This window comes from Spodoptera frugiperda, chromosome 7 (assembly GCF_023101765.2).
Source record: "Spodoptera frugiperda isolate SF20-4 chromosome 7, AGI-APGP_CSIRO_Sfru_2.0, whole genome shotgun sequence".
NCBI lineage: Eukaryota > Metazoa > Arthropoda > Insecta > Lepidoptera > Noctuidae > Spodoptera > Spodoptera frugiperda.
The window spans coordinates 11,075,774-11,098,224 of NC_064218.1; the positions used below are offsets into that span (position 1 = coordinate 11,075,774).

The window sequence follows — 22,451 nt, forward strand, 5'->3', positions numbered from 1 at the left end:
ATAATGATTGTATTTTCAAAATTCTCAGTTTAAGTCCTTACGAAAGAAAGTCGAAGCAGATTAGTTATTAAACCCAAGATACAAGAAAGTACGTCTTATTATCATTATGAAATGGGATAGTAACTTCAACGTAATCAAAAGAATTCAGATATAGGCACAACAGCTTTCGTAACTGACTTTCCGAAATAGAGGGGTGAAAATGCTGTAATGACTACATTTTAGACCAAATAATTTATCCTAATTCAAGATATTGACAGTGTAGGTGTACCTTCAACAGACACAGAGAGTCGTTCCCCTGGCCTCATCTTTATGACGTCAGGTATCTTGACTCCTGGCTGCAGAGTAACTCGGTGGTCCAGTCTGCTGCAGCGCGCTGTCACGTTGAGGTTAGTTTCCACAGTTTGCGATGACCAGGCCGATAGTGCTTCTAAGGCTACTAAAGTGTCCTAAGGGGAAAGAAATATTTATTTGTATTTTAGCTTATAATTTATAGTTTAGAGGCGTTGATACATGTTATGTTCGTAATGCGTCCCTCTATGACCATAATACTCTCCATGATGCCATTTGTCACTTGCCGAATGCTTGCATCTTGCTAAGAAACATTGATATAATTGTTCATCAAGCGGTAATTGTAGTTCCCCTATCGCCATTTGTAGAATACATGCTTTCGTTAAATGATGCATCGTGGATATCAATCAGGTCTTAGGATTTAGTGGTCAGTAAATGGGGCTCAAACACAAAGTATGGGTGTATTTTAAGAGATCTCCTCTTCGTGATTTTGTGCGTTGTCTTTGTCAAATTAAATATTCTTCAACACAATAAAAAAAAAAAAATAGAAGAAGTTGACTTAATAGTGGAAGTTAACCAATACCTGTGTGGATATAAACCCGCCACTAGCAGTGCGGTGTGAGTTGAGCCACCGCGCGGCAGGCGGCGCGAGCGCCCGCGCCGCGGTGGGCAGCGCGCGCGCCGTCTGCAGCGCCAGCAGCGCGTACGATGTCGCCTCGATTGAGGTGGATAGGCTACCTAGGAAAGATTATACAGCAGGTAATACGACATATTGTCTACTGAATATAGCTTTTATAGTGTGGAGGATCTCTCGAAGGTAAAGAAAGCTTCTATGTGATGAAAATATTCATCATAAATGACGTTCTAGTGTGGGATAGCCTTCCCAATCTTCCCGATCCCCGATTCCCCAATAACCCTTAAATTCCTAACACCCAAAAGGCCGGCAGAGCACTTGTAACGCCTCTGGTGTTTCAAGTGCCCATAGGCGGCGGCGATTGCTTACCATCAGGTGATACGTCAGCTCGTTTCCCGGTTTGTTCAATAATAAAAAAAAACTTTATGAAAACTACCAAAAAGTTATTGATTAGCAACATTTTATCAATGTTTTCCAATAAGTGATCGAGTGTTCCCTATGTGAATAAAGACAAGAGAAAATTGTCAACTCACTGGTCTCCCACCACACGTATTCCCCATTCTTCTTGGCCATCTTCATGAGGTTCAGCACTTGCTTTATTCCTTCATCCTGCTCCAAGCCCTCCTGCCATTCGCCTCAAACTAGCCTCATTGGTATACCTCAGTTCCTCTTCATAACGATCCAGTTTCATATAAGCGTAAGCCAAGAGGGCATTAGCATACACTCTGGTAGGAGTTTTGGACTTCATTGGAGGTAAAGCTCGAAGACAGGAGAGGGTATTGCGAATGACACGGTGAGGGAACGGAGAGGCACTCTCAATGAGGGCAGTTATGACGTAAGCTGTGAGGGCCACGTTCGCTATCTCTCCTTCGTCGTTCAGACCTCCCTTGAAAAGAAAATGGCCAGTTAAATTAAACTACATAAATTGAAATAACTAACTAGCTAACTATTGATATGAAAACATATTACACATAGAAGAACCCGGGTCTTTTCAGGGTCAGAGCAAATAGGTATTTTCTAAGTCTGTGTGCTTCATCCTCGGCCACATCTACGCTTCGCTGTCTTGGTAGTAAGCGGGTTGGAAGCCAAACGTAGACAAGCTTATCAACGGTAAAAAATATTAATTAAGGCTTCTTCAGGTTCCTTAAAGATAATTCTGTATCATACAAAATCTATTTACTATTGTCGAAGCTTCACAAATGTCATGAAAAGAGGTGATAAATAGTCTTAAGTTATGTTTCTAAAGCAGGTTCAGGTTTGATGATTTTGTTCTTACTTTTAGCTCTCTATGGAAGACTTGTCCTTCGTTTCTGAAGCATCCATTCTCCATCTGCTGGTTGAGAAGCCATCGCTCTGCGCGAATTATTGCCGTTGGCACTTGTAGGTTAGGCCATAAGAGCTGGAAATTTAAAAATGTTCAGTAATGGCATGTGAACTTGTATGTTTGTAAACGCACCCACGACACAGGACAAAATCCTAATGCGGGGCAAAGTTTTTTAAAAGGATTAAAAAAAAAATTGTCATCGATACTGTAACTATTTTATTTTATGGAATTAGCCGCAAACGAGCAGACGGATCACCTGATGGTAAGCAATCGCCGCCGCCCATGGACCCTTGAAACACCAGAGGCGTTACAAGTGCCTTTTGGGGGTAAGGAATTTAAGGGTTGTTGGGGAATCGGGGATTGGGAAGATTGGAAAAGGGGTAATTGGGCCTCAATGTCTCTAAATCTAAATAAAAATCAAATATATTCTCAAAAGATGTGTGGTCAATAACATAAAAATATTTTGATAGAAGAAAGAACTCGTTGCAACGAGGCAATCAAGAACCATTTTCTACATAATAATATATGCTCCAACGCGTTGGAGCGAGGCAGGTCGCAAGTGCGACTTCCGGACAATGGGTCTCGGGTTCGATTCCCGGGTCGGGCAAAGTATTACTGGGCTGTTTTCGGTTTTTCGAAGATTTCTCAGTGGTAGCACGGAGCCTGGAATTGTGCCCAGTATATGGCAATAGGCTCACCCCCTATTACATGGGACTTATAACACAAATGGTGAAAAGTATGTGTACATTGTATAGAGGTATTATTACTTCTTGTACTTACTTTATGGGCTCTCCTCATGTGCTTGACAACGAATGCCGTGAGCCAAGTGGAGGAGGTGGCGTCAGACTGGCCGAATGCACTGAACCCTCCTGACGGGTGCACGTACTGCAGCTGCCTAGTATATCCTGAGGAAAACATGGTTTTAATGGCACCATAAGTTAAAGGGGAGATTTTGATTCATAGGCTCACCCCCTATTACATAGGACTTATAAAACAATTGGTGAAAAGTGAATGTACATTGTACAGTGGCATTAAGTGAGGTAATGTGCACCTCTGCCTACCCTTCGAGGATAAAAGGCGTGACGTTGCATATTTTTCATTCAGTCATCTGTAGCTGGACGGTCAAAAGCCTGACTTCAGTATAGTTGCCAAAAGACTAGGAGAAGGATAGAGACAATATAGACATACCTCTTGCAACGTACTCCTTGGCGGTGGTAGCAGCAATGGAGTTGGGGTCCAGTTGGTTCAAAGCCAACAGGTTTGTAGCCAGCTGTGCCATATTCTGCTCTCCACAACCTCGGGGGATCTGCAGGAGGGAGTCTGCTTCCTGGTTGAAGAAGGTAGATAATTATTATGTGTGGTCAACTCATTGATTCAGTTTCAAGCTCGGCTTTAAGTTTTGGACTCCATTTTGGGTTATGGAAGACTAAGATATTTCGGTGGTTGTATAGAAATTAATATCACGAATCCTGGTATTGTTTCCATCTAATCCTCAACAATTCGGGACCTCTTAAATTCTAGTTTGTAGTAACTAGTGATGTATAAGCTGCTCGAAGGATGAAGCTTGGCGAGAGGCTTGGCGTAGATTAGAGTTTTGATCTTTATCTTTTATTACCTTAGTGGTATCTAAATACCTTCCTGTTCCCAATCTCTTGTCCTTTAAATATTATAAATCCGAATATTTGTCAGTTTGTCAGTTTGTGTGTATGTTTGTTTCTCAGTCACATCAAAACGGCTGAAGGGATCGGGATGAAATTTGGAACAGACAATGGTATAGAATAACAGATAGGATACTTTTTATCCCACAGGACCGCAGACGAAGCCGCTGGCAAAAGCTAAGTGTTCTATAAATGATACACTACTTACAGCCAATAGAGGTCCAGTGACGTCACCAACTGCCCACATAGTCAGTGTCTCAGTACCGGGCACAGCCTTAACTGGTGTCCATGACCATGAGGCTTCTGAAGGGCCTGCTTCGGAAGTATCTGTTGCAGAAACGAAATTAATTATTAGTATAGATACTTTAGGATCTGGGGATCGTTATCTGGCGCAAAATAATGTGATTATTTGACTTACTCTTTCCACATAAAAGGATGGACTTCTGTTCGCGTACAGGAATTCCTTCAGGCTCGACAGCAATGCGAATGATCACTTCGTCACTGAAAAATATGCATTATAATTTTATTCGGGGAAGAATCTTATTTCAAGTTGTAACGTCACGCCTTTTATTCCGAAAGGGTTGGCAGAGGTGCCTGTACATTGTACACCCACTTTTTACCATTTGTGTTATAAATCCCATGTAATAGGGGGTGAGCCTATTGCCATTTATTAGATACAATTCCAGAATCCGTGATATCATTGAAAAATTTTGGAAAAACCGAAAAAAGTCCAGTAGTACTTTGCCCGACCCGGGAATCGAACCCGAGACCCCTTGACGGCAGTCGCACATGCGACCACTCGACCAACGATGCAGTATTAGGAAACTAGTTAAAATTTTACTTATAAAATTTATTCCACTTATTAACACATTGAACGCCGTGACCACCACCGGTGACCGACGTTAGCGGAGGATTTGCCTTCAACAGTTTTCTATTGGCAGTCAAAGACTTAAGCTCCATCCAACAGAATAGTTACCTGACTCCAGTCCTTCCACTGGTCACATTGCCGCAGTTTCCATCACTGACCGCCTTAGCTCGTATACTGATGCGAGCAGGCGCGGCCACTCGTGCGCGGATCTCCACACGACGGGCAATGGACGAGCGAGCCTTCACACACGCTGACTCCACCAGCTCTTTGGGACCCTCTACGTGAGGATCTGTCAGTATTTGAATTTGGACCTGGTGGGGATAAAAGTAATCAATTGTAAGAGTGTTTGATATTTAGAAAAACAGAATTATTGAAGGAAAACTGCATAAATAAATGTATTATTATGTTTTTATTTCAGACCCAATAGTAGTCAAGTTGTTAGTGAGTTAGTAACAGAAAATGCTATGTTAGTGTTATTAGTACTTTTACATAATCCTATAGCTAATTCCACCCAGTGCCTTTGGGCAATCCGGCCTGTGTCATCATTTTCAGCAATCATTTTCATATGATGCATAGTAAAATACAAATGTAAATGAAAATGCAGTCCGTTAAAGATATGGCCTGGTAAATAAATAATAAATAAACGGTTGTATGATGTAGAGTTGGGACTAAAAGCTTTAAATGGAGTGTAACTGTTTGATGACATTTACTGTAGGTAATGCATTAAGCCTGCTGTACAAAGGGTAGGAAATCATTTATGTTCGTATATTTACCATTAAATGACTCTGAAAAAAGATAGGTATACCTAACTTTTTTCGAACTAGGATAATCTTGTATCTTGGGGACTTGAGTTGAGTTGAAATGTATTTAACTATGTTGGAAAATAATTGGATTGGTTGGTTTATTTGAGCCGGCCAATCAGAGCGGCGAACGCGCTCTCATTTTAAACGTAAAGCAAACTCCTACTAAGAGAACTGATGTAACTAAACTGAGTCTTACTGCCGTGCTCAGAGTCATTTAATGGTTACTTAAACAAGTCCTTAGCAATTGTTTTCAAAGTCAAAGTAACAGCCAAAATTATTTATTTCAAATAGACCAGGAAGGCATTTTTGAACGTCAAAGCAAATATAATAATATTAATAACGTCTGTCTGTCGGTCAGTCCTCTAGTGAAGCTATTTGGTCGTTCCAAAGTGTAGATTCTTATGGAGAAGAACGAGCAAGAAACTCCATAGTTTACTCTTTTTCAATCAGATTCACAATACAATTCTTGGTTACATACATTTCGATACAAAATCGTTACTAAGGAATAGTTTAAGTAATAATTAAGTGTCCGAGAGAGCAGCAGTGAAGTATGGTCGGAACTTACACTGAGAGGCTCATACAGGTAGTTGAAGATCCTGTATCTGATGATGGTGGAGTCTCCGCGACGTAGCCGCTTGGGGCTGTCAGCGTGGATGAAGAACTCTCGGAACACCTGGACGTGGAAAGGCATAGCTTCAAAAAGTTTTATCTTTGTAAATGTTAAAGAAAAATCTGCAAATATATGCTGATGCTACTATTGTGTTAAAAATAGCGTTATCGTTATTTCTTATTTAATATCTAGTTTAGTTGTATTAAATTTGGCTGTCGTTATACATTATACACCCTAACTTTTCACCATTTGTTTTATAATAGGTGTTGAGCCTATTGCCATATCGCCCTATAGTCGCTCTTACGACCTCTCTACCAACGAGACAGTCAGAACAAAAATATTACAATTGAAATTAGGTTAGGTACATATTAATAAATAAACAAATACAAGGGTTTGTATGTACCTACTACACAGTTAAAAAATCTTTCATTCTTCCTCCGAATTTAAGAATTTGACGCCTTAATTAAAATAAAACAAAGGACTCGTTCCAAATCCCGTTGTTTGTTAATTAAATTCTTGTTCTTTCGACTTTGATTAACTTTTGCCGTTGGTGTCCTCACAAATAATAAATATATTTTGGTAGAAAATGTTTTGGTACAAAAACTGGATAAGTTTTTCAAGCATTCAGCAATAATACCTACGAAAGAGTACGTTGGTCTCTTTTCCACAGAGATTCTATGTAGCTATGCCACACAATAGGTAAGCCTATGTGACCGTTTCCAATACGTTATGCAGCTGTGCGAGGAAGATCAGCTCAAATATGGAATTTATTGTAATGTTCAAATATGTAGCGGAAGAGATTCCCAAACCCGCTTTTTTCGGTTTTTTGAAAAATTTTCAGTGGTAGCACGGAGCTGGAAATTGCCCAGCCACCGTCACCAACATGTGGAGTCAAATAATTGTGAAATTTTAATAAACTGCTTTATTAAAATAAGTATATAATAAATAAAAAAAAGACAAGCAATGAATTGAACATACTTGTAAAACAGCTGGAGGTGATATAGCCACTGAATTCCTTGACACGCAAATGGCTCCTGCCTCGAACCTGGTGATGGAATCCGGGGCGTTTGCTGTCACAGCACCAGTGCCATTGGCGCCAATACTTAAGAATCGCCAGAGCCATGCCTGAGAATGGAACAGATTAGAGAAACACATGTAATATTTATAGCAGTTTTTAGTTTGGTTCTTCGGCATTCAAAGCAATTTTAAGTGTGGGAGAGCCATGTTTCGACACGAATGGGCCGGCTCAACCGGAGTGATACCACGGCCTCACCGAAAACCGACGTGAAACAACGCTTGCGTTGTGTGAGTGTGGTTACCGGAGGCCCAATTCCTCCCTTCCCAATCTTCCCAATCCCTGATTCCCCAACAACCCTTAATTCTCCTAACCTCCAAAATACCGATGCACTTGTAACTCCTCTGGTGTTTCAAATGTCTATGGGGGGCGGCGATTGCTTGCAAAAAAATCAAGAAAAGCTATTGGATAAGGTTCTTTTATAAGAAACAAGTGCTGGGTTTTAATAAAAAAGTATCAATTAAAATCAAATAATTGAAATATATTCCCATCCTAGTCTGGTCATCTCTTACATTGAAAAATGTCTAAATAAAATATCATCGTGTCGGAATCAAAAAGCTTTGCCGCTAGTTTTTGGTACGTCATACATAAAACTACGTATTTCTTTTCATGAGTTTAATAAGTCCATTGCCCTTACCTCTGAGAAGTCAGACCTAGGAGTGTTACTCTCCTCAGCCAGCAGCAGAGCTGGTGGGCGTGGTATGCAATGTTTACTGTTGGACGCGTCTCCTCCTATCAGGCGAACTCCAGCCGCAGCCAGCCATGATGCTGTGAGGTCTACGGTCTTCGATGGGATATCGAGGGTTTCGGAATCTGAAGGAAAAGTAGAAGATTCAGTAGATACATATACAAATGGGTATTATTCTGTGGAAATTATTAAATTATTTGCTACCTTCTGTCTCAATTGGTAGACCAGTCACAAGGGGCAATTAAGTTGTAAAATCTTATAACGAGGTCTATTTTTTTAACTCTTAAAATACAACAAAACCTAAAATAATGCAGTGTATTTTTACTGCACATGTCGTTCCTATAATGAATGAGTCAGGTAATTAAAGAAAAAAACTCCAACCACTTACTAAGGAAGCAGACTCCGGCTGCATCAAACTCAGTCAGGTTCCTGTGACTCTCAATCAGTCTTCTCAGTGAGTTCATGAGCTGTTCCTTTGGTGGCTGAGGAGGTTGTATCCACTTAGCTGCAGTGTCCAGGACTGTGAGTGCACATAACGCTGGTCCAGGAGTAGAAATTTGGAGGGTTACTGCAGATCCTGGCTGAGCTTGACGGCTTAACCATGTAGCTTCCACCTAGATGGAGAATTTCATTAAATTGAATTAAGTGTTGTATTAAATTTTTGATCAATTGGTACTACCATCCAAAATACTTTAATAGAAGATTACATTTGCAAAGGTATTGGTAAAGGAAAGTCGATAACGGTAACTCATTATGATGAAATTGTAACATATAGTTTTTTTTATGGAACACTCCGGGTAAACGAGCACACGTAAGCAATCGCCGCCGCCCATGGACACTTGAAACACCAAGTGCGTTGCTAGCATTTTGGGGGTTAGAAATTTAAGGGTTGTTGGGTAATCGGGGATTGGGAAGCCCACGCAACGAAACACAACGCAAGCGTTGTTTCACGTCAGTTTTCGGTGACGGTGACTGTGGTATCACTCTACACTTACAAAAAGTAAAACGTATTTAAAAGTACAACGTATTTAGGTCTACGTACCTTGTTGATAAAACACTCCTCCATCTCGAAATGTTTGCTAGCACTGACAAGTTCCCCTTCATGATAGAAGTACGCAATCAAGTGGGTGTCAGGGCACATCTGGTTGGTCAACTTTATGGGCAGCATCACCCGCAACTGATGTCTGTCCAATAAGGCATCAGACACATCAGTACTGACGTTGAAAGTTGGAGTGTCCTGCATCAGCACATCTTGGTTTTCTGAGGATCCGTTGTGCTTAGGTACTTGGAACCTAGGGAGTCTAGCACTCACTCTAGCAGCACTGCGGTATTGTCTATTACGGTTTTTGGCCTGAGTGATCCGGTGGGACGTTTGTGGAGCTGGATGGTCTCGTTGGGTCATGACGACGTCACGTTGGACGAGGTCGGGGCACTTGGCATTGCGAGCTGCGTTGCGAATCTGGTCTCCAGAGTTTGATATTGGACATTGGGTTGTTGCTCCCCACCGGTAGATGATGCCGCCTCGTGTTATTACCTGAGAGGGGGGATTTTCTTTAGTAACTAGCTGTTTCCGCGCAGTTTCAGTATTGGTCATAGCATGATATTATATAGCCTTATAGCCTTCCTTGATAAGTGCACTATTCAACACAAAAATAATTATTCAAATCGAACCAGTAGTTCCGGAGATTACCGCGTTCAAACAAACAAACAAACTCTTCAGCTTTATATATTAGTATAGATTATATGGTTTTTTGGTAAGAGTTTAATGATTGATTTAAATGGTTTTAATGTGTTCTAGAACTTAAGAATTTTTGTCCCTGACAAGAAGAACTTGTTAAACAATGTGTATATTTTAAGACTTACCACAAAATGTACAGTGAACGGTGAAGAGGTGTTGTTGGTGTTGAGGTACAGGGGTACGAAGGTCCGACCTTGACGTGACTCCGCCTTCAGAGGGCCGAGGGCTGCGTGCACGGAGGATGAGCGACGCACTGGCAGAGTGAGTGGAGCTGCTACTATGCTCGTGTCGTTTGATAAATGGGCCTGTACAGAAAATGTTAAGATTTTAGTTTTGGAGTTACGCTTGATCATTTAACGAGAATCAAATAATATACAGTTTGTTGGGTGAAAGGCTGATGTGCAACGTGTCACGGGTTTTATTCCCGCGCCGGTCAAAAAGTGATAATGGCATTTTCTGAGTTACCATTATTAGCCCGCAGTCAAGAAGTTCGACGGTGTTTCACCCCTCTCCGATCGTGACGTCTGCCATGCCATCACATCGGTTTCAGAGAGTGAGGGAACAGAGTGCACCTGTTTTGCGCACTATAATATCTTCTGCGTAGTGGGCTAGTCAAGTTGTAGGAGTAGTAGGAGATTTGTTATTATTATAACATTAGTTATACAATACTAACCTCAAATCTATAGAAAGGAGCAGCATCCTCTCCTGCAGAGAACAGCAGCCTGGCCACACCGCTATCGTCCGTAGTCCCCTCCACACACATGGTCTCTCGTGTCTTGATCTGCTGCTGTAGTTTGTCAGGGAAGCTGGCCTGATGGCGACAGACTTTGATGAGCTCCTTGGGTGCCGGCTTGTCATCCCAACGAGTTGCTTTCACCTGGATTTGCATGAAGACATGATTATTATTACCATTACTATCGATTTCTGCCTTTTTGTATGTATGTAATAAAAAACTAAAATACTGACAATTTTACAAAATACATAATTTAAAAGTACAGTAGTAGTAGTAGTATCCTTATGTATTTTATGTTCGTCTGGTACATTAGTTTAAATCTTTATATACGTTGTTTAAAAATACTAGTGTGACGTCATGATTTACTATATTTTATACGGTAACGTCCTCCCATTCCAGAACTTAACTTCGTTTTATCTAAGTATTGTCATCTTATATGACAAAATACGTTTCTTTTATATTTTAATTATCGAACTTACGGACTAATTATATTTTGAATTTTCCTGTCTACTATACCATATTGTGTTTTGTATGTCCTATTTTAATATAATTTGGCCCTTGCGGCTATGTAAGTTTTGATCAGGGATTCTCTATCTTGCCGTCTTTATAATTTTGAGATTTGATTTCTTTATTTTAGTTTTAAGTTAGTTTTTATTTCTTTTTAGGTATTTTTGAGTTGTAAATAATTTAGTCATAGTTATTATTAAACGAAATTTACACTATTTTGAGATATGATAATTAATAGCTGTGCAACGAAACTCAGACAACAAACGGATTCAAACTCTGATTTATTTTTACAAAAACGACGTCTATGTTAACAAAAAAAACAAATGACAATGATGAAGATGACGAGCTAAGTATGTACAAGTTCCCACGGTATCTCTTATCGTGCTGCTAAATCAACACATTAACTGCAAATTCTTAATTTTATGAAGCTGAAATCCTGTTTGGTTGGCTCGCTGTTTAAGTTTTTAAAGATGTCGGTTTTCTGTGAAAACCTTGGAACAGCGCGAGGTTACCGAAGGCCCAATTATCCCTCTTCCCAATCACGCCAATTCCAAATCCCCAACCCCTTAAATTCATAACTCCCTTAAGGCCGGTAACGCACTTATAACCGGACTTGGTCTTTCGGGTGTCCATGGGCGGCGGTGATTGCCTACCATCAGGTGATCCATATGCTCGTTTACCGGCTTATACCATAAAAAAATTATGATCTAAGCTCACAGGACACCCGCAACACCAAAGAAGGACCAAGAACATAGGCTTTTAAAAAGGCGTGTTCTTACACTGAAGGTTTGAAAGACTAGTCCAATCAGTCAATAGACTTACCTTCAGTTTGTACGGTAGTCCAGGAGCAATAACTACTCGGTGTTTGGTCAGGAACTCCAAAGATATCGGTTTGTCTACCACTTGAGAGACTACTGTCGTGTTCTGCCAGATTCTCGTGCCTTCCTCCTGAGGAACGAGACAGAAATTGGGATTAGTGAAGAATTAGAGTTAAATGAGGAACAAATAAAAATTAAACTCAATGGTGATATTAAAAGAGATCTTTACAAAATGACACAATCACATACAAAACCGAATCGTAGAAAGACTTGTGTCGTTTATAACTTGTACTTGTTTGTTATATAAATATTAGATTTTTTTTTAATCTTACATATAATAAAATCGTAGAAAAGTGCTGTCTGTACATTGAAAATAAAAATAAAAAAAATAGCAGGGGTTATTGTTATGTCGATGTCGAACCCAAAAATGTAATTAACTTTTTTTTTGTCTGTTTGTCTGTTTGTCTGTTTGTCTGTTTGTCTGTTTGTCTGTTTGTCTGTTCGTCTGTGCGCGCTAATCTCAGAAACGGCTGATCCGAGTTGGATGCGGTTTTCACGAATATATTGTGGGATGCTTAAATTTACATTTAGTGTTTGTTTCATGTCAATCGGTTCATAAATAAAAAAGTTATGTCAAATTAAAGAATCACGTCGAACATTCTATGCTTATACCATTAATCTCCGCAACTATTTGACGGATTTGGTTGAAATTTGGTACAGATATAGTTTAGAACCTTAGAAAGGACATAGATATATTTTTATTTCAAAAATCAAAAAATAAAAATAAGAAATAAATTATTTATAAATAATTCTATGTCGATCGTTACACGACTTCGGTTCATGTTATTGTTTTAATTCATCGAAAAAAAGTAAATAAATAGTAAAAAGGTATGAAAAAAATGATATCAATATAATTAAACTTTTAGTACAAAGAAAATGCCCGAACGGAGTATAGATAAATAATCCGAGTTGTCTTTGGCGTTGGGATCGAAATAGATCGCGCTATGGTTTCGTTACACTCATTTGGTTGGGTATGGGCCGAGCGATTCGGTACTGTCGTGGAAAATCAAAAAATAAAAATCTATACATATAATAAAATCGTAGAAAAGTGCTGTCTGTACATTGAAAATAAAAATAAAAAAAATAGCAGGGGTTATTGTTATGTCGATGTCGAACCCAAAAATGTAATTAACTTTTTTTTTGTCTGTTTGTCTGTTTGTCTGTGTGTCTATGCGCGCTAATCTCAGAAACGGCTGATCCGAGTTGGATGCGGTTTTCACGAATATATTGTGGTATGCTTCAATTTACATTTAGTGTTTGTTTCATGTCAATCGGTTCATAAATAAAAAAGTTATGTCAAATTAAAGAATCACGTCAAACACTATTCTATGCTTATACCATTAATCTCCGCAACTATTTGACGGATTTGGTTGAAATTTGGTACAGATATAGTTTAAAACCTTAGAAAGGACATAGGATAGTTTTTATTTCAAAAAATAAAAATAAACGTTAAATTTCGTTACATTCATTTGGTTGGGTATCGGCTGAGCGCTTCGGTACTGTTGTGGAAATAGTGTACTATAAGTCGTATGATTATTTGTCTGTAGTGGTCCTGCTGTTTCGTGTATTCTAAATTGGTTTCGTTGTATTTGTCTATTAAAAGTTTATTTGTTGAGTTTTCCTGGTTTTCTGGTTAAATTATTTAACGTAGGTTTAGTTTGATTTCGATTATTAGTAGTTACTGTAGTTAGTTTGTTTAATAAAATTGTAAGTCTATAATTTATAAATTAATTAGATTTAAGTCGTCTCTTTTAAATTATTTAGTTTAAGCTTGGTTATTATAGCATTGAGGATAGGTTGTAATATAATTTCTTTTTTAATTGTTATAAATTCGTAATTCGTAGCTTTCTTTAATTCTTTAGTTTTAAGTTAGTTTTCATCTTAAGTTCGGAAAGATTATAATATTTCTTTAGTTTAAGTCCGTTTTTAAACTATTTTTTCAATGCCCTAAGTGAGTATACATCTATTAAATTCAAACGCAGAGCTCATTATGTTGATTTTTGAGGAGTTCCCTAGAATATCTTCCACATCTCATTTTTGAAGAGATCCCGCGAAATCGGGAACTATGTGGTTAAAACCAAAAATTTGCCGGAAGTCACTATTCCACGCGAACGAAGTCGCGGGCTATAATAAATCTGTAGAAGGGTCAATTCTGCTCATTAAAAATATAGAAAAAATAAATAGCAGGGTGTTACTGGATCGATACCAAACCCAAATATGTGATTATAATTTTTTTGTCTGTCTGTCTATATATGTTCAGGCATCACGTGAAAACTAACGGTTTGATTTCGATGAAACTTGGTATAATTATGTCTTATTATCCTGGATATAAAATAGGTTACTTTTTAACCTGGAAAAATACGTAGAAAAACATCTTTATTTTTCAGTTTTATTCTGCTCAACAGCAGTAGCTCAATAGAGGGATCTCTTTAATTATTATGGGCCTCGCCGTATTTGGGTCCAATAGATATTTATAAGATGTCATTGTCAGAGTTACTCAAAATGGAGAAATAAAACTTCCACGCGAAGACCGACATCCGCGCGGACGGAGTCGCGGGCAGAAGCTAGTAAAAAATAATTATTATAAAATATGAATATAACGTAAGAGATAAGAAACACATTCAAAGTTTTTCTAATAACTGTTCTGTTTATTCGTACCTGGAAAGAAAAGTCAGCAACCACTACATCGGGAGGATCAGTGCCATCCAGGCCCACTCTCTTAGCAGCTGCAGCATGTCGGTGGCAGGCCTTGGGAGCTCTGAGTTGGACCGCAGTCCGTATCCCACCGCTACCACCTCCAGCACCACGGAGACGGATCACCAGCATACCTTCTACAGCTTCGGACCATGGGTACCTGAAGATGCAAGAATATATTTATGTTAGCGACGCAGTAACGCAACGACTATTCATGGAAACAGATTGCTAAAAAGGAATATAAGGATGACTTTATACCAGACGTGTGCTATGCCATGTTGCTGTGGATGTGTTTGGTTTTCATGAATCATATTTGTTGGTGTTGGTACACTTAGCTTAGCATTTGTGGAAACGGACTTAGCTATAAGCTAAGCTGTTTTTTTATTTGGAAAGATCCGAGCTATGGATGGCTTTCTTACTATAGATACATTGCATACTCCATCTTGCGGTGGCGCATCTTTATAGCACAGCCATATAGCTAGTATCAGTCGAAACGGTCACATAGTTTCACAGCTTAGCAATTACATCTTCGTAGCATAGTTGCATAGCACATCTTTAGTGTATAAATACTCTTAAGACCAGCTCCACAAGGTCATTTTGCTCCATCAACATGTGATTTTGTTCCCTCACATTGGGAAGTATTGTATTATTACTTACCTGACGCAGACCGTCCATACTAGTCTCTCGCTGGTTCGCAGCACTTTGGGAGCGTGGCGGACGCTCAGCTGGAAGGGGGGCAGCTCGTAGTTGCCCACCCAGAACGATGATGACCCCTGGTAGGGAAAATTTTACGATCTATGAATAAGTTAGCGCTGCTTTATTTTGGACAAAGTCCAGTCAAATAGAACATTTTTTTTTTCATTAAAACTGGTGCTAAGTTTTTTAAAAAGAAAAAAAAGTTATTTTTTAAACGTTTATAAATTTAAATTTCACATGTACACATCCCACCCAATCTGTTGTGTTTGTTTCTGAATCTGGGTGTCGTGTTGTGAATGAGAATGTGCAGAAATGAACCTGCTGTAAAAAAAACTATTTTTTTCTTTTATTACGTTTTATTTTTATATCACGACGGTCGCAAGAAACCCCCTGAAGGTAAGTGCTTACCATGACCTATGAACGCTTGCAACATTTGGGGCATTACCTGCGCTTTGTCGACCCTTAACACATTGAACGCCGTAGGTCACTGGTGACCGACGTTGGCGGAGGATTTGCCTTCAACAGTTTTCTATTGGCAGTTAAAGACTTAAGGAACCTATTTACCTTCTTGAAGTACCCTATATTGTAGTCAAATTTCAAATAATATGCTTTTTAGGATAAAATTTAAATTTAGGTAGCATCTTTTCACTACATTTTATACTATACCTGTGATCCATCAGCCAGTCTAGCCCTGAGGGTCCATTTCCCCGTGGGTGCCAGCTCATCCAGCTGGTACTGAAGCTGCACCAGCCCGAGGCGGGTGCGCACGTGCTGCCATTGCGTGACACGAGAGCCCTCCCAGGCTCCCCGGGGACCTTCCAGCCAGACTTCCTCAATCTGGAAAATAAAGATCATCATCACTTACCATCAGGCGAGATAGCGGCCAAACGTCGGCCCATTTAACATAAAAAAAAAAATAGTTGTATAGATGTTTTATTAACACATTAACCGCCGTGGTGGTCTTCGGTGACCGACGTTAGCGGAGGATTTGCCTTCAACAGTTTTCTATTGGCAGTCAAAGATTTAATAATATTGCTACATTTTTTTTGAGTGGGGAAAATTATCAATGACTTTTTCCGCCTTGGGCGAGGCAAGAGGGAGGTTCAGACTCTTACTGACTAAACACCACCACGTGCCTACACCTGTTTTTCGAGCCGGAGCCCCGGTAATGCGTTAGGCAGTCCACACCTTCGGGTAATATTGCTACCAAGGATCAGAGCTGTAATGCCTGTTGTCATCAACAACCTTTAAAACATAATTAACTACGAGTTACTTGGCGTAAGCGACATTAAAACGCTTCTATTTCAATTAGACGAAGATAAACACACTTAACATTTAATTTCATATAATTAAACAAAACAAAAAAAACAAAGTCAAGTCGCCAGAATCTCTCAATTTTCTCTCAGACCACTCATCTCATCTCAAGGAGAAAACGTCGCAAAATGAGCGAGCAAACACTCGAAAATCAACTTTCTTCCTTTGATTGAAGATTGGAAATGTCTTGTCTGTGTGTTGACATTGTAAGTTCAATATTTACTTAAGTTTATGCTTAAGCTCTCGGAAGAAGGTCACTGGGTGAAGGCTCTAACGGTTCGTTGATTCATCTTAATCTCCATATTATTGATCTGCTACATTACCTGGCCATAAATATTGCACATCGATAAAATTATGTGACATTATTATCATATCATCATCCGAAAGAAGCAGTTTTGTTGATATTAAAATTATATCATCACTAGCTTTTGCCAGCGGCTTCGCCCGCGTTCCTGTCTGATAAAAAAGTATCCTGTATTTGTTACCAAACCATAATCTCTTCCTGTTCGAAATTTCATCTCGATACGTTCATCACAATTACATCTCGTTTTGGCGTGATTGATTAACAAATATACATACACATAAACTCACAAACTATGATTGCCTCGTTGGTCGAAGTGTCGCAAGTGCGACTGTCCGACAAGGGGTCTCGGGTTCGATTCCCGGGTCGGGCAAAGACTGACTGGGCTTTTTTCGGTTTTTCAAATATTAATAGTGGAAGGAGGGTAGTGAAGCCTTTGCCCTACAGTGGGACAATCATGACTGAAATCTAAATCTAATCTAATCATAAAAATAAGTAGATTAATTAGGTAGTATACGCGGTGACTTGGCTATACATAATATGTCTCTCTCCAAATATCGATGTGCAATATTTATCGCCAGGTACTATACGTGGTTTGTAAGTTCGTGATGTTTTGAGACTCCATAGTAGGGGTCAAGGATTATTTAAAGTGGTTTTTGAGGAAGTTTTTTTAGACGACCATAGGTCAAGATTGAGAATGATATTTTTAGTTTTACTGTAATAGATTTATTGCTGTTACATTATTGTAATGTTAAAAGCAGATCAATATGTCTGAAGTGATGGAACTTTTCTATTCATTATTGAGAGATTTTTTTGCCAGTCTAGTAAACACACTTACCTAAGTGTGTTTGCTAAACTTATATCCTTGACTAACACGATAAAACTACTGAGATGAAAACTAGATGACTTACGAAATGACTAGGTCAGCCCACATTGAGCAAGCGTGGTGAATAATTTCTAAAACCGACGTGAAACAACGCTTGCGTTGTATGAGTGAGGCTACCGGAGGCCTAATTACGTCCCTTCCTAATCTTCCCAATCCCCGATACCCCAACAACTCTGAGATTCCTCACTCCCAAAAGGCTGGCAACGCACTTGTAAGTCCTCAGGTGTTTCAAGTGTCCAGCGGCGGCGATTGCTTACCGTCAGGTGATGCGTCTGCAAGTTTATCGGCGTGTTCCATAAAAAAAATGCTCAATCCTTCTCAGTGCGACATGAAGCTTCGGTCAGCAGTGGCCACTGTGACTGTTAATGACATAAGGCTACCAGTTGTAAAACAATATATTATGAGTTCGATTCCTGCATAGGTCAACTCTTTTTGTGATCATTTAATGAACAGAAATATGTTCTATATAAGCGGAGTGGTAACTGTTAATTGTTGGCTAATATAATAAAGGTGAGAAGTCACAACACTCCAAGTACACCAGCGATAAACAAGACCCAGCCTTATATTTGTACCTATATTTAACAAAACTCAATCCCACGACCAAATAAAGAACTTCCTCCCATTGTCCAGTATCAATACTTGTTAGAACTACAATAAAGTTCAATTCTACTTCACTCCTACAATGTACATGTGCAGCTGCACCTTATGTCCCTTTTATCAATTGTATGGCGATTCTTCGCCAAAGGAAAATAGCACTTGTTAAGCCAAATTGTATGCACAAAAAGTTGGGCGTGTGTTCAGAATTTGTGGGTAATAATGGCGTATTTGGCTTGCTACGCAGATAGCGTTGGGGATGATTTTGGCTTGCAAAATGTGGTGTACTGATTGATTGGTTACATAGGTAATTGTAGTACTTGTAAGTTGATTTTAAGGTTTGGTAATTATGTTTCTGGCCATTTGCTTTAACAATAAGAAAATCTTACTTCAGTATCTACAAACTCTGATTTCTTTTTGACATACATCCTACACAAGTGTGGGAGAGCTATGCTTCGGCACAAATGCTCAACCGGAGTAATACGGCCTCACAGAAAACAAAACAAAAAAACTGAGAAGTATGGTCTAGACATAATTAAACAGTTTTGTATGCAATCTATGTGATGCCTTTGGTATAGCAGGTGTTTTTACGGTGACACACTGTTAGACAGGCCATAAGCTTTGTAGCAATAATATAAAACAGATACCTGAGAATCTTTCTTTTACTTTTTATCAGAATAACAGACAATGCTATCTCTATTAAATCTAAACTCATTTATGAATGATCGAACGGGTTTCTATATGAAATGCATTATTAGCTATATGAGTGTCGGCTGCACCGATCGGTGTTATTGTGTCAACCGGTCTCATCTCGGAGTAACTGTAAACTCATCTATTGTTGTACACAACAATGTATACTCATACATTTGATTCATTTTTTATCGATTATACTGTTTTTACTGTTTGTTCTATTTAGTTTAAAATAGGTGTTTATTGGTTTGGTATATTGGAATAAATGTGATTCTGGGTTCTTTTATCAACGTCGCCTAAATTTTATGGAACCCCTGAGCTAGATATTTGGGTCAGGTTCAGTAGAATTAAGGGGTTACTTTAGGTGCTACGTCACGCTTTGTAACTTTTAGTTAAGAGGTAGTTTAGGGGTCGTTGGTGAAACCGACTATTATTTTCCTGTCCCTATCCCATACCCATTCTTCCTGTCTGACGTTGTTCTATCATAAGCTTATAACTTTTTTGTATCATTATTTTGATATACAAGTTTAGAATAACAATAACATAGGCTACTTTTATGGGTGCTTTTTCACCCGAGATGTACTAAGGAACCATTTTACGAAGATGTTATAGCTAAGTTATCAAACTATTTGACTGTTACTACGCTACGTATACTAATAGTCCACTAAGCTATGTAGCTATGCGAAGAAGATGTGCAGCTAGAGGATACGATGTATCGATAGTAGGGAAGCCATAGCACGCATCTTCCCATAAAAAACAGCTTAGCTGTGTCCGTTTCCACCAGTGTCGAGTTATGTGTACTAATGAATATGATTGGTGGAACCCAACAGCATCCATAGCAACGCAGCTTAGCACATCTCTGGTGGAAAAGCATTCTTACCCTCTGGTTTCACTAGTTAAATTAATTATTTATTTTCAGCTATGGTCGTCCCACTGAGCGGGCAAAGGCTTCCCTACCCTCCTTCCACTCCTCTCTATGCAGAGCTTTCTGTGGTCAATCTTTTTCATAGGCATCGAGTTCATGGTCTAAGCCGGTTAAAATAGTGAGTGTATAAATTCTCAAACAATACTACAGTGTAAACCTTTCATTATAAGAACAATGTCTTATTAGAAGAATAATAGCTGTGAACTATAACACATCGTCGTGATTCATATTTTAATAGACAGAGATACAATATGGCAGTCGATACTTTACATTTCCTATAGTTAATCATTATTATTTTAGCCAATGTTTAACTAATGGCTTCTCAGTTTTGTTCATAATCATTCCTTCATAAATTAAAAAACTATTTAGTCTGTCAGTTAGGTAATGAAAAAATATTAGACACGTATTTTTAATACTATCATATAATAGATTAATACTTAGATATAACTAATCAAAGTTTAGGAGCGGGAGCAAAAACGTCATTTCTAGGTATTTAATTTACCTGAAAGTGACATCACGCCATATTTCACTCCGAAAGTATTTGTTTCCATAAGAAAATAAAAAATACGTGTCTTATATTTTAAAATAATCTACAAGACGGACATTAAAATAAAAATGAGTCATCTACCCTATTCGGATAGTTTTGCTCACGCAACGAATTTTTGAACCACACACACAAGACTCGCGACAGCTACACTAGACTTAATTTTAAAATAGTTTAGTGTAGATTTTAAGGTATGATTATTATGAAGAAATATCGAATAAGGTGTCGAATGATTGGCTTATTACAACACCAATAAGGACTAAGGACTTCCAGATATTTCAGTGAGGAAATACTAAATTAATAGGTACAACTATCACAGGAGAATTAGCATAGAAATTGTTTCAAATCGACTAGACTCGAATTTGTTATTTCACAATCGATACCTTTGCTTTACCGATACGAGAAATCGATTAACTGGAATCATGGACTAATAAATAGCTTCTAAGTCTTAGTACCTAATTTGTATCAAGTGGTCTTCACACGCTAAGTGGGTCTGTTACCCAGCCTAGGGTCTCAAGCTCCCACTCTTGTTAGGCTCACAATCACAATATACGATAATAATAACAATATACGTAATTGATAAAAAGTGGGTTGATTTTTGATATACTTCTCCGAAAATTAAAACAAAAAGATGTTTTGTTATGTGTTATATTTTCGGACATTCTGTTCACTCTTAAGATCGCAGGTAACAATTTTTTTTTGTAAAAATAGAACTTTTATTGTATTTTCTTTACCACCTCCGTTTTTTTAAACAGATAATATCCCTAAAACCTTCTGCTAAGTCTTAAAAATACTATGCTGAAAACCGCATCAAAATCGGTTGAGTCAAACACGATAAAATCGCGCACAAACATACATACATACATGCATATAGATTAAACTGAGAACCTCCTTTCAAGTCTGTCAAAATATAGCATCACTTAACTTAATTGTGAGTTATAATATGAGTAGCTCAATATAAAACACAACACCAAATACTTTATTGATTTTAATTACCATATCGAAGAAAGTAGATATCAATCCTTATTTAATAAGCACTTCCATTGAAAACAATTATCGACGAAAAAGTGAAATTGTCCGAGTAGGTAAGAACATATTTTTAATTTTTATGGTCTCGAGTGAAATCCTCCGGTTGTTTGAGCAGGTTTTGTAAACTGTGTCAGTTGTACCGATGTATGGTGGCACGGCGGCAGCAGGTTTCATGGGGAGTTTTTTGTTGAATACTTTGAAGCATTGATATGTTTGTGTAGATAGCTGGGTGAGGTAGATGGGTAGATAACGTCTTTTTCTTTTTAACCGACTGCTTTCTTTCTTTTTTCCTTAATGTTTTGATTTTGTAATCTACTTTTTTATGGTATAAGCCGGTAATTGAGTAGATGGCAAGCAATCGCCGCCGCACGTGGACACCCGAAGCACCACCACTCTACAATTAGAAGTGCGTTGTTGACCTTTTGGGGGTTAGGAATTTAAGGGTTAACCTCACAACGAAACACAACGCAATCGTTGTTTCACGTCGGTGTTCTATGAGACTGTGGTGTTACTCAGGTCGAGCCGGCCTATTAGTGCCGAAGCATGACTCCCACATTTAAGGCAATTTTGCTTAATTGGGGTATCGGTTACTCGTTCTTTGAGATTGTGATAATTATGGGGGTGGGGATACAATAGACAGATATGAAGTGTTAAAATATTGACATACAGCCGAATGTGTGTATGCCGTCTTGACTTTAGGATATGTCAGATAAATAAGATCGGCCAGCAAAAATCGATCATTAGCCTAAAATAAATCTGACAGCAAAAATGAATTCACCTCAAAACTATATCAATATTAACGTTTACCTACCTAAATAAGCTTACATGAAGCTCTACAATTAAATACCAAACATTTTTTCCCGTGAGGAAAAATTAATTAAAAAAATAAGGTAACGACGCGAGTCTGCGTATGTAAAAACAAAATGGCGAATTGTGTCAGTGGAACAGCCGCCATGTTATGATTTTCCCGCGTA

General features: G+C 38.6%; 1 protein-coding gene across 1 annotated transcript in view; it reads right to left on the reverse strand.

Moving 5' to 3' along the window:
- Positions 1-22,451, reverse strand: part of LOC118266212 (pregnancy zone protein) — a 37,363-nt gene that overhangs the window by 5,537 nt on the left and 9,375 nt on the right. The window contains 21 exon segments of the mRNA XM_050695097.1: positions 269-446; positions 872-1,026; positions 1,456-1,550; positions 1,552-1,808; positions 2,199-2,321; positions 3,027-3,151; positions 3,435-3,573; positions 4,113-4,231; positions 4,323-4,405; positions 4,881-5,083; positions 6,141-6,248; positions 7,164-7,310; positions 7,898-8,073; positions 8,337-8,562; positions 8,991-9,482; positions 9,812-9,991; positions 10,360-10,563; positions 11,749-11,874; positions 14,463-14,658; positions 15,156-15,271; positions 15,861-16,031. Coding sequence (XP_050551054.1) covers positions 269-446; positions 872-1,026; positions 1,456-1,550; positions 1,552-1,808; positions 2,199-2,321; positions 3,027-3,151; positions 3,435-3,573; positions 4,113-4,231; positions 4,323-4,405; positions 4,881-5,083; positions 6,141-6,248; positions 7,164-7,310; positions 7,898-8,073; positions 8,337-8,562; positions 8,991-9,482; positions 9,812-9,991; positions 10,360-10,563; positions 11,749-11,874; positions 14,463-14,658; positions 15,156-15,271; positions 15,861-16,031 — 3,619 coding nt within the window.